This window comes from Nannobrachium achirus (assembly GCF_963921795.1).
Source record: "Nannobrachium achirus genome assembly, chromosome: 4".
Taxonomy (NCBI): domain Eukaryota; kingdom Metazoa; phylum Chordata; class Actinopteri; order Myctophiformes; family Myctophidae; genus Nannobrachium; species Nannobrachium achirus.
The window spans coordinates 48,565,452-48,578,069 of NC_137813.1; the positions used below are offsets into that span (position 1 = coordinate 48,565,452).

A 12,618-nucleotide genomic window follows, 5' to 3' on the forward strand; every position below is an offset into this window, starting at 1 on the left:
TACCTAACACTAGATGTCAAAAAATCTAGGCCATTCTTAATTACTTCCTGTGAACAGAAATTCAAAAAGTGATGACATAGACAGGTAAAATGAATATAAATGAACCTTTGATTACATTCACCTGTTTGTTTCCCATTGCTGGCTCCCATTACTCCCATTACTCAGATTTTAAATCCCATCGCCTGAAGGGCTGGTCCCCTCGGATTGGTTCAGAAACACACAGGCTTCCTTTTCAAACTGAAACTTCAAAATAAAATACCTCAAATAGTCATTTCATTGGGTCTTTAATTAAACTGCGTCTCTTGATTGTTTCAGCCTGCCCTCGAGGATTACGACAGTCGCTTCGCCACGAGGTAAGACCCTTATTCTCCCCTGCCGTCTGAGTAGAGACCAGTAAGATGGGTGTCACTGTCTGTAGTCGGTCCAGTGATATACCGTAGACGGAGATGGAGCTATCTCTCTTTAGCAGGCAACATGGGATCATACGTGTCACTTTACCTGATCAAGTAAAAGTGCTTTAACATGCTGGAGGGACCAGCTACATAGCTGCCAAAAAAAAAACACTGTGTCCGCTCTGCATTGAGGCAAGAGACATTCAATTTTCAAATAAACGTAATACATTTTTTAAATTGTTACTTTATTAAAATGTCGGTCAAAATTCTACAATATTCTGGTTGCATTTTCTCTGTCCTTTCCTCTTTGCTCTTGCTTGCTTTGCTTTTTTGTTTGTTCGTTTTTTTACGTAGCCCTTTAAATAAGAAGCCCAGTATCTTGTCTTATCAGTTTAGTTTCGTTTAGTTGGCCAGTGTGTCTGAGCCATAATGTAGGGTTGCTTGAAGTCAGGGCTTTCTGCTTCTATCTCTGTTTAACGAGGTTTTCTTGTATATCTATGTTTGAGTGTGTTTGTGCAAGGATGTGAGTGCGTGCGTGCGTGCGTGCGTGCGTGCGTGTGTGTGTGTGTCTGAAATGACATATAAGTGTGTGTATGTGTGCACATGTGGTGTTGGTTGGATTTCATGTTGTGACAGCAGACATCATGCTGACATCATTCTGATCATCAGTGTTTGTGAGCCTGGGGCTTTTCGTCTCCAGTCGTGTCACATAATTAATGTCTCTGAATGTTGTTGTTTGTTCTGGGTCGGCACAGTCCCTCCGGGGGGGGGGGGTGTATTATACACCCCTCCCAGGCTTCCCTTTACTGATGATACACTACCGATCCAACTCCTGCCATGGAGATGACTTCCTTTACTTCATCGTAGGGGTGGGCGATATGGAAAAACACAATATCACAATATTTTTCCAAGCTGTATCACGATACACGATCTTATCACAACGTTTTCAAGTTACTTAACAGTACAACCACTACAAGGTAACAAAAACTAAAAGAAAAAGAAGTAACAGACCAGTGGTCATCAAAGAGTGGGGTCCTGGGACTCTGAGTTCCTTTTGGGAGGTCTAAATTGACCTTTACAAGTACAGTATGTAACAATGATAGTATACCAATGAAACAAATGGACCCGTAACTGTCAGAGTTAAGGGGAGACCTTGACATTTTAAAGTTTGAGAACTAGTGAGTTAGACCAAAATGCAAGTTTTAAATGAATTATGCAATGAATCTCTGTATTAACAATTCAACAGGTTCCCTCATTGTATCACTATACATACGATATCTCTGAAAAGGCATATCGTGGAGACATTGTATTTGTATCGTCTCAACGATATCGATCACCATATCGTCCACCCCTACTTCATCGATACCAAATAGTTTTGTTTTTGGACCCGGGCACATATGCTTGTGTTTGCCTAAACGATGAGGTAACGTGAAGTTCCATTTCCCAGATATGACGGCGGGTGCGTTTGTTTGGCGTTAGGAAACTGTGGTTGTGAGGAAGTACTGTAGATTACTTTGCTCCTCCTACAATGCCTATCTCCAAACTACGCTTTGCCATCCCCCGTCCAACACACACACACACGCACACACCCCCCCCCCCCCCCCACACACACACACACGCACACACACACGCACACACACACGCCCCTACTCCTGTGCCCTGTGTCTTGTGTGTCTCTTCCATTTCTCTCTGAGTGTGTCCGACCTGGCAAGCTTCCTTCTCTCTCTGTTCCACAGTGACAGTCCCGATGGCAAATTGATTTCGACTGTGTGAGAACAGAACATACAGAACAGACACAGACAAGCTTCCGTCCGGGATAGCACAGGGGCCTCCCCACCCCCCAAAACCCCACCCACCCCCACCCCCCCACAGTCCTCCCTTGTCTCCCCCGTCCCCCTCTTTCCCTCCTGTTAGCCTCTCCCCCCCTCCTCCTCTGCTCCCTTTTTTCCTTCTCCGAACCTCTTCCCCCCCCCCCCTGCCTCCGCTAAAACACACTGCTTCCTCTTCCTCCAGTGGAAGCGGTCCAGTTTCATCCCTTCCTTTCTGTCCTCTCTTCTCCTCCTCCTCCCGGGTCCCTCCTTTCCTTTCCTCTCCTTTCCTCCCTCCCTTCCTTTCCTTCCTTCCTTCCTTCCGCCGTCCCTCTGGGGGTGCTGCCGCCTGGTGGTGATGTGATGTCGGTGCGGTGGTGGACAGTAGCGGTTGGTGGGTGGAGGATTGCGCTGAGAGGGAGAGTCGGTGCGCGGCCTACCTGCTCGCCGCGCAGCAGCGATACGGACTCTGATCGCGCTCGGATCTCATGATCCACAAGTCCCAACAAACCTAACCCCCAACCCCCTCCTCCTTTTCCATGCCCCCCCCCCCAAGGACTAAAATCTCTCAAGAGACTGCCTTCTGCTACTGCTTTGTGCTTCACATGCATGTACATGGTGGTGTCATTTTGTCAGACTAAAAAGGACATTTTCATGTACTGTACAAAAGTGCCAAAATAACTTTAAAACAAATGTCGTCGTGATGAAACCACTGGGTTGAATGGCCTTTGTAAGCACATGTGGACGGAACATTTAACCCCCATTCCTGTTTCCCGCGCCCTCGCTCAAAAGCTTTGTTGACGGTACGGCTGTTGCAGCAGGTTATTACTGTATGTTATGAGAGAGTGCTTCCTTGTGTCAATGCTTAACCTGGTTTTCTGTCTAGACTCTAGTCTAAGAAGGTGTGTATGAGCGTGCGCGTGTATGTGTCATACTTGCCTTACTTCGCTACTCTTTTCTATACAACTTGTAGTTATGTGCACCTGAAGTGAAATTGACATCACATTTTTGAAGGAATATATTAAATGTTATATCAGTCCGCTCAGTCGCATTGCATTTGATATGATCATCTTGGGGATACAATCTAAATACTGTACACTGCACATACTTTTTATGTTATCAGATTGATGAAATAAAGTGTCACACATTCTTTTATTCTACCGAGGGAAAACTAAAAAAGAAATCCTAGCTAGTTCTATCCCAAGAGTGGCTAACCACTTGAACCCTATACTGGGCTGAACATTCGGGGCAAAAATAACAGACCTACTGTACAAGCAAGAAGCAACGCTTTGTGAGCTTGTAGATCGGCTATTTTGTGCAACAATATTTAGCGTAAAGTGTAATTGTAAACAGCAGGGTGGCTATTACCAACCAGCCAATCAAGTATATCGCCATTGTCGGGTAGAAACCTTGTATGTCCAAAACCGTTCGTCTTGTGTTTATCATTTTAGAAATGATTGAAACTAGTGAAAATAGCCGATCTACAAGCACATAGGCGTTGTGTGCTTGTAGATCTGCTGTTTTCGCTAGTTTTTGTGCAACAGTCTTGTGTGATAAAACACATAAGACGGTTTTACTTTACGAAAGAATGTACACATTTGAAACTTGGAGATACGAGTTTTCTGACCGACAGTGACGATATAGGGTTTAAGTGGTTACCGTTTACGTAAATGATGCCACACTGCAAAAAAAAAACTATCTCTTTGTTTGTTTGTTTATTTGTTGTGTTTTTATTCAAAATTGTGGCCCTTTTTCAAAGTCGGGGCGATCAATCTTGTTGACCTTCACTGAGTATTCTCCATAACAGCTGTGAATTAGTTCAGTTTCCAAGGAAACGGCAAGCCGAGCTCTCAATGTTTATTATGATTGTATAACGTTACACTGAGTGGCTTTGTGGTTTTTGGTTCTTCTTTTGGGGTTTGGGAGGGGGAAAAGATTACTTGTTATTGTCCTTTGTTGAAACAAAAACATTTACAGAAAACGATGAGAAAGTACTTATTAGTTGCAAAGTGTTTTATCTTATGCATGCTATGGAGGGACATCAGACATGTGCTACAAAGTATTGACCCTGAATGTATATGGTGACTTTTTACAAAGGTATTACAAATAAAAACATATATCTATATATTAATAAACAGTTTGGTCTGATGAGAAATCTGTTCTGTCGGTAATATGACTTTTCTTTTCATTCCCAGTAATTACATTTTGATTTGTTTTCCCCCCCAAACCTTTTTTTCATTTTTCATTTTGTTCTTCTAAATTGTTTTTGGTAACTCATCCTGAGCTGCATTGTGAGCATGCACGTCATGAACAGTGGTGGGAAAAGTACTAAATGTCTTTACTTGAGTAAAAGTATCAATACCGCAATGTAGAAATACTCTGTTAAGCAGAAGTCAATTTTTTCAAAATGTACTAGAGTAAAGGTACAAGGGTATCGGCATCAAAATATAGTTAAAGTACCAAAAGTAAAAGCTTGTAAAAGTAACAAGCTCAAAATGTTTGAAAAATCTTTTGAAAATAGCCGATACACGCTTACCGGATGTGTCCCACCACACATAATTCTACAGTAAATTCCCGCGGAAACAGGTGGATATAGGGCTGAAGTGGTCAGAGTGTTTAGTAATAATGATAAAAATCTACAAAGTAATGAGTAGCTAAAGTTTTTATACAATTGTTGTAGTGAAGTAAAAGTACACTATTTACCTCTGAGATGTAGTGGAATAGAAGTAAAAGTACTGAAAATTGGAATTAGGGTGCCCTCACACCAAAATACCTGTGAGAGTGGAATCCGCGTTCCGCCAATGCATTTCAATGAGAGTGAAGCGGTTTCATGCCAGCAGAGGATTTCTGCAAAAAACGCTCCATTCTCATTGAAATGCATTGGCGGATTCCACTCTAGGTATTTTGGTGTGATGGCACCCTTAGGGTACCCTCACACCAAAATACCTATGAAAGTGGAATCCGCGTTCCACCAATGCATTTCAATGAGAGTGAAGCGGTTTCATGCCAGCAGAGGATTTCTGCAAAAACCGCTCCACTCTCATTGAAATGCATTGGCAGAACGCGGATTCCACTCTCATAGGTATTTTGGTGTGAGGGCACCCTTACTCCAGTAAAGTAAAAGTACCTCAAAATTGTAGTAAATGTAAAAGTAAATGTACTTAGTTACTTTACACCCACTGTGTGAGTGCTTGTATCAGACCTGTCACACCCACCTGAGCCCTCGAGCCAGAGCTCAGTCATAGTTTGTTTCTTTTGGTGACTACACTTTATGTACAGTATGTGTGTGTGAATGGTTGTTGTGTGTACCGTACTGTGTTATTGTGACAGCACTGTGTGGACATGATTGCCGTCCCTCGCCTGCCTGCCTGCTTATTTACTTCCTTTTGGTCCTTCATGCCGTATGATCCTGGGTTGTGTTTAGAGCCTGGTTTTTTAATGTGACGGTGTCGCCCGCCGAAAATAGTCGTCAGCTTGTAGATCTATTTTTGGGCATTGCGTCGTATTTGCGTAGAGAGCAATGATGCCTGTGTGTGGACAGAGTAATGAACCTCTAGTAGTGAATCAAATGCATTTAGCCTGCCCTCTCTGTTCATTCTATTGGTTTGTGTATTTAAATGTCTGGTACTGAAATGTGCATCGGTGCTGTCGGGTAGACACATTGTATGTCTCAAATTGATACTTTGATACCTGTGTTCCGATGGATGCAATGTAGTTCTTATTAATTCACACGCTCTTTTTAATACTTTTCATTGGTTCAATGTAAAACATGTATATCTACAGATGTACTATTTTTGCTACTTTTATGTGATAGAAGTTAGGGCTGTCGCGATATGACATTTTACACGACGATTAATTGTCACTCAAATAATTGGCGATTAACGATTTAATTGTGTTTTTGACGTTTATAATTACATTTCTGTTTGGCTTTTAGGCTTTGAAGTTGCACATGGCAATCATGACACATAACCTAAATATACAAAAAAAATACTGACCTATTTGACAACTTTATACTTAAAAAATAACATTGATAGTGGAAATAGCCGATCTACAAGCTTGTAGATCTGCTAGTTCCACTATTTTTAAAAAGAAATTAAAATATATGAAAATTTTTCAACATGGAAACGATTATGACGATTATGAAAAATAATCACGATTATTTAAAAACATCACGATTAGACGATTATGTAGTAATTGTGACAGCCCTAGGTTCAATGTAAAACATGTATATCTACAGATGTACTATTTTTGCTACTTTTATGTGATGAAGTAGGGCATTATAATTTAACGGGAAAAAAAACATACAAATATGGAGACCCAAGGTTTCTGCCCGACAGCAACGATATATATTTATGGCATGATGAGCATGAGCGTACCGCTGTTTTCCATCTGCCATTTCAGTCAAAGTCAATACTATTAAAGGAACACTTCACCCATTTTCAAGCTAATCTTCATGTAATTGGTCCTCACTAATACTAGTTATAAGATGGTACCATTTCTGTCTACTTCTACCTCTTGCATCTCAGAGTTTGCTGTGGACGAAATAAAAACAAACGCATAGATGCAAGTACCGTTGCTTCTATCTCAGTGTGCTACCTTTCCAGTAAGGGAAAGGCTGTAGTTTCCAATGGGGCTTTTAAGCCGTGACATCATTTTGTAGTCAGACCTCCAAGCAGATTTATTGTCAATATCTGTCCCTCGCTATTTCAACAGATCCGAGACAAAAATAACAACTAAAGTATAATTCTACCACTTTCCTTTCAACAAGAAAGAGAAGAAAAAATTGTAAATAGTAAAAATAGTAAAAAGATTCACGGGCGCTGGGGCCTTTTGGCCCCAAAAGTTCTCCTCTGCCTACAAAATGATGTCAGACTTAACAGCCCAATAGCTTGGAAGCTCCATCGATGTCATTGAAATACGGTTTCTGAAATGTCCAGCACATCCCACCTCCAAGACACAGAGTACACAGAAAGAGTGCCATCTTTATAATTAGCATTAGTGAGGAGCAATTACACGAAGATGAGGTTGAAAATGGGCGAAGTGCTCCTTTAACCTACGGTATTATTTTCATCTTATGCCAGCCTAACCAGCAGTGCCAATGCCTTTAAAGAACTGTGACCCATGCATGATCTTAACTGAGAGATGAGCCATTCAAACCCAAGGGTTCTCTTTACCTTCCAGTTTGGGTCCAGAATTGTCCCGGTTCTGAGGGAACAGGACCTCCGTAAGTCACCAGCCTCCATCGCCATTCAGCCAACCAACCGCTCTCTTATTATCTCTCACTCTCTCCCTCTCCCTCTCCTCTTCTGGTTCTTTGTGCCATTAATGGCTGTCTGGCTTCAGAAGTAACGCTGGGTATCATTTATCTTTTCTATCCTTTGGCCTCCTGCATTGCGACATCCCAGAGAGGCCCTAGGCTGTAAAAGATGTATTTCATATTCAAAACGGCATCATTCAGAGTAAGACAACACTACTAACCTTGCATGCGTGCCTGACTGTTCATACTTTCCCCCACCTGACAGTTAACAGTAATATGCCGCCAATGAGTTTTGTCACTGCATGCTTGCTATAAAACTCACTAAAGATCTGTTAACTGAAACTTGGAAAACATAACTCTGGGAAGGCAGATTTCTCTGGGGGGCGGGATGGTGTTGGTGTTGTATTTGTTTATGATGACGTTGTTGTTCGAGCTAACTTTTCACTGCCTCCCCCTCCTCCTCTCCCCACAGCGACCGCTCCTTGGACGTCTACCTTCGCCCCACCTTCACCGAAGACAGACCCGAGCCCATCTTCTACTGAGCAGCAGCCTGCTGGCCTACAGAATCTATCTAAGTGACCATTTAAAATGGCTGCCATTGACTTGACTTTTTTTTGTGTGGGTTGTATATTGTGAATATTGTCAGAATCAAAATGGCCCCAAACACATGACGTGGGGAGATAAAATCACCTCAAGGTTTTATTCTGCTAAATATTCAGCTTGTGCTGTGGTGATTCCACAGCACAGTCAACAGTACATATTCATCGCCGTTGTCGGGTGGAAGTAACCTCGTATCTCCAAAGTTTCAAATTTGTACCTTCTTTCGCAAAGTAAAGCCCTGCTTCATCATACAAGGCCGTCGCACAAAAGTTGTGAAAACAGCTGATCTACAAGCACACAACGCCTCGCACCGCGAGGCGTTGTGTGCTTGTAGATCGGCTGTTTTCACTAGTTTAAGTCATTTTTAAAATGATAAATGCAAAACCAACGGTTTTGGACATACCAGGTTTTCACCCGACAACGACGATATTCATCATCGTGGTGTTTTGCAAAAAGACTGTACAGTGCTTTGGGTAGACATACCGTAGGATGTCTCTTGCCTAGACGTAAGAACAGGCCATCCACTAGTTTTCTGATTAAATCACTCCACCAGTGGACAAGGCTTGGCTAAATATTTTTCCCAGCAACTGGTGTCAGCATAGACTGCTTGCTACCTGCGTCATTTACAGATTTAATTATCATTTTGCAGTTAAACAGATGTATATTTATCTTCTATCTCTTATTATTTTCTTTGACACTATGTTAAATTTCACAACGATTACACAGATAGGACTTGAAATTACCAATGATAGCACAGAATGTCTTCATGAAATGTTTGAAAAATAATACAAGGTGGTCACAAATAAAAAGCATTCAAGAATATAATGATCCCTGCCAAGTGTATAGTCGTGGTACTGGAGGAGATTGCAACTCGATATCTCTAATGCTAACCAACAGCTCTGCTTTTATTAAGTAGGCTACTATCCACTACACTACTAGTTGATACAGTATAGCCAGATTTATGATATGGGAACGTGCCTTCTTTTCTTTTTAATAAGGCTTTATTGCAGCCTCAAGCTGCTAATAGTTCTATTCCCTGTTATCATAAATGATTTTTTATTAAAAAATATATATATACATCTCCAGGACATTATGCCCGGAAGATAAATAAACTATTTTCCTTGACTAAATTAAACTAATTACATTTCTGCTCAAATAAGATTACGAAAAAACGCTTTCAATAATATTTAAGAGGCCTGCGTGCCCTGAAATGCATGTAAATAATGAGTCATTTTATATCAAGAGGTAGCTTTGAGGGAGTGGCGCTGTATAGTAGCCGAGCTAACTAAATAGGACTTCTCATAATGTTTGCTCATTCATTCCCAGTATTACACAGTCAGCTGGGCTTAACTAAGTTTGCTTTAGAAGAGCTTAAATGAGCGACATTTAGCTACTCTATTGTGTGGGTATGAGATGATGTTTAACTCTTTAGAGGGGGAGGGGGGGGGGGGGGGGCGAGAATGAATATTGGTGAATAACTGATTGCCATTGTGTTACCATTGTAACGTCAATCGAGGGTGACTGTGCCTTTGTGCGAAAACTTAAAAAGTGGTCATCCTGGTACCGGGGTTCGAACCAGGATCCCATAACACAACAAACGGCTGCATTAACCATTCAGCTGCTGAAGGGCAAGCCCTGCGAGCGAACAGAAGTACAGCTGGGCTGTATTTCACGTTACAGTCGTCCGTCTGGCCTACCTCTTATAGAGGACATGTACGGCCTTGTACGGCCTTCAGCGATTGATCTCAGAAGCCATGATTCCTCCATGGTCATCTGCTTCTTCCAGCCAGCCAGCTGAGTCTGTTGGATGAACTAAAGCTGCATATATACAGGGCCATATATTCTCTGCAGCCTGGTGTAGGTCTAGTACCAGACATGTCTGCTTCCTCTGTTGCCACAGGCACGTTTCCTCTTGTTCATTTTGGCGGTGTGGATGAGGCCGACCACTCTGCTGCCTACATGTAGCCCCCACACTAAGTCCAGGAAGGTGGGACAGGCGGAGCAGAAGATGTGTCCACACAACAATAATGTGGGCCGAGTTAACTTGAGCTTCATCCTCCGGTAAAAACGTAGCCAAGCCCACATATAACTTGCAATTTTTAGGAGCTCCACTTGTCTTCAATCCTCTATTTTAGCTGTTGGTCTCCACTCCGTAGCAGGCTTGGCGCTTTAGCTGAATTGTTACTGCAGCTGCTTGGTGTGTTACGGGATCGGGGTTTGCACCCGGGACCGGGCTGCCCACTTTGAAGGTTTTGCGCTATGTAGACAGTGATGATGGCCGGTCTCCCCTGTTGATGTTCCACTATCAACCATGGGTAATGCATGCTTCATGCTCTACCGTACGGTGGTATTGCGTGCCGAAAATATCCAATCTACTACAAGCTCACAATGCAGTGCATCTGTGAGCTTGTGTAGATGACTTATTTTCGGCGCCCGGCACCGCCATATGACGAAGTACACAGGTGTGATTCCCCTGGCCTACCAAGGTATTTAATGAGATGATGAAGCGTTTACTACAGTATATATAGGTTCCTTGCTCAGAAAGTTTCAAATGCATTTTTTACTGTTTTATATTTTCTCACTCTTGTCCAGTTCTCACCTTTTGTCCCTGTTTGTATAACTGTGCTGTACATAAAGTGTGTATCAGTGATTTTGGTGCAAAAATAAACTAAAGAGATAACATTAATTACCTTCATGTGTCTTGTTGTATACCACACTGTTTCTCAAATGGGGGTACGTGTACCCCTAGGGGTACTCGGAGGTACTGCAGGGGATACTTGAGAAAATGCCCCCAAAAAAGAGAAATAGAAGGAGAAAAAACATTTACTGTTATATTTAATGATGATACTTGGACAAACTTGTTGTGAGCCTGACAGTTGCTAACCCAAATTAAATGGTACCAGGCAACTGGTATGTGTTTGAATGTTGTTTGATGTTATTGACATGAAAACTGAAATGTCATGGTCACAGTGTTGAAAATAGCATCATATACCACTAGTTATGGTTTTAATTGCAGTTTTATAAGTAAAATGTTGTTGTCGGGTAAAGGGGGTGCTTGGATTCAAAAATCAGGGAAAGGGGCTACTCAAGCCAAAAAAGATTGAGAAACACTGGTATACCATATTATATGGGTCATTTTGGTGCCTTTTCAGCCTAGTAGCTTTCTCTTTAAAAATGTTTTATCTGGAGTAGGCCATGTTCAACTGAAAAAAAAAATCTATTTGTCTGGCTCAGATCATTATAGCCTCGTAATGTTGACTGAAATGATCACACATGAAGTAGGGCAAAGGCCCACCCTGTTTTACAGGACCTATTGATGATTCGGATTTAGGATAAACCCCTTGAGAATAAAGAAATGAATAAAATGAAGACCATTACTGCATCAAAGGTAATCAACAAACTATCAAATAATATTAGAGAAACTAAATTATCAGGCTCAGATCATTATAGTCTGATAATGTTGACTGAAATGATCACACATGAAGTAGGACACGCTATTTTACTATTATTGCGACCATAGTTCATAGGTCGCAGTTCACTGTCAGAACCGGCATAGCTTCTCTGTGTCTGGACGGGTAACACCTGACACATCACTGTCTTGGCCATCTGGCCAGTGTGGCACATCAGGGATCTCCATATATGGGCATAAAAGGGATTATAGGTTCCCCTGTCATCCCAGGGATCTCCATATATGGGCATAAACGGGATTTTGTTCCCCTGGCATAACACGGATCTCCGTATATGGGCATAAAAGGGACAGTCTGTCTGGGTAACGCTTGTCTTTTTTTTAATTGATTCTCATGCTCTGATGTCACACTCTAACATCACTGTGATGTCATGGGAACCAAATTCATTTTATTGCCATATATGGAGATCCCTGTGATGCCAGGGGAACCAAATCCCTTTGGCCAGATGGCCAAGACATGGCGAAATGGCGAGGTCGCTTGTCGCCCTGAGGCGTCTTACTGGTTAAACTGTATTTTCACCTAATTTCAATCAGACTTTTCTGGATATATGTAATCTGATCCCATTCTTTGCTTTTGTTTTACCAATACCTTCCCTGAAATCATATGCATATTATTTGTTGATGTTGACTGAATTCATTGTGATAAAAACAGTAACAAGGTGGACATCACACCAATGAGCCACACGAATTAAATATGAATTTATGTAGAGTAATTTGAACAAACAAGGTAAAGATTAGTAGCAGGGCACAGCGGATATGTTCCCTGCATGTCTGTAACAAAATGATGACTTTATTCAGATGATATGGTATATGTATGACTTAAAGGTTTTCATTATTAATGATTTACCCAAGCTTGGCTATTCACACTGAACTGGCAGTGCCCAGTATCAAAGGTGAGTGCTTTACCAACTCTGCTACCCTTGAAGGTGCATACTGTAACATACTGGGTACTATTGACTCAGTATGGATTTAGAGAGATTTCTTTGCAAAAATCCTCTACTGGCATGAAACCGCTCCATTCATTGAAATGTATTGGCGTAATGGGGAATCCACTCTCATAGGTAGTTTGGTGTGGGTGCAGCCTTAGGGTGCCCT

General features: G+C 41.8%; 1 protein-coding gene across 2 annotated transcripts in view; it reads left to right on the plus strand.

Moving 5' to 3' along the window:
* LOC308283372 (BAR/IMD domain-containing adapter protein 2-like) overlaps positions 1-8,183 on the plus strand; it is a 107,296-nt gene extending 99,113 nt beyond the window's left edge. The window contains exons 13-15 of one of the 2 annotated variants that reach the window (XM_080723797.1): positions 316-353; positions 7,382-7,424; positions 7,930-8,183. In XM_080723797.1, coding sequence (XP_080579923.1) covers positions 316-353; positions 7,382-7,409 — 66 coding nt within the window. In that variant the 3' untranslated portion in view covers positions 7,410-7,424; positions 7,930-8,183. The remainder of the gene's footprint in view (positions 1-315; positions 354-7,381; positions 7,425-7,929) is intronic. The other variant, XM_080723796.1, reaches the window with a different exon arrangement.
* Positions 8,184-12,618: the final 4,435 nt, after the last annotated feature.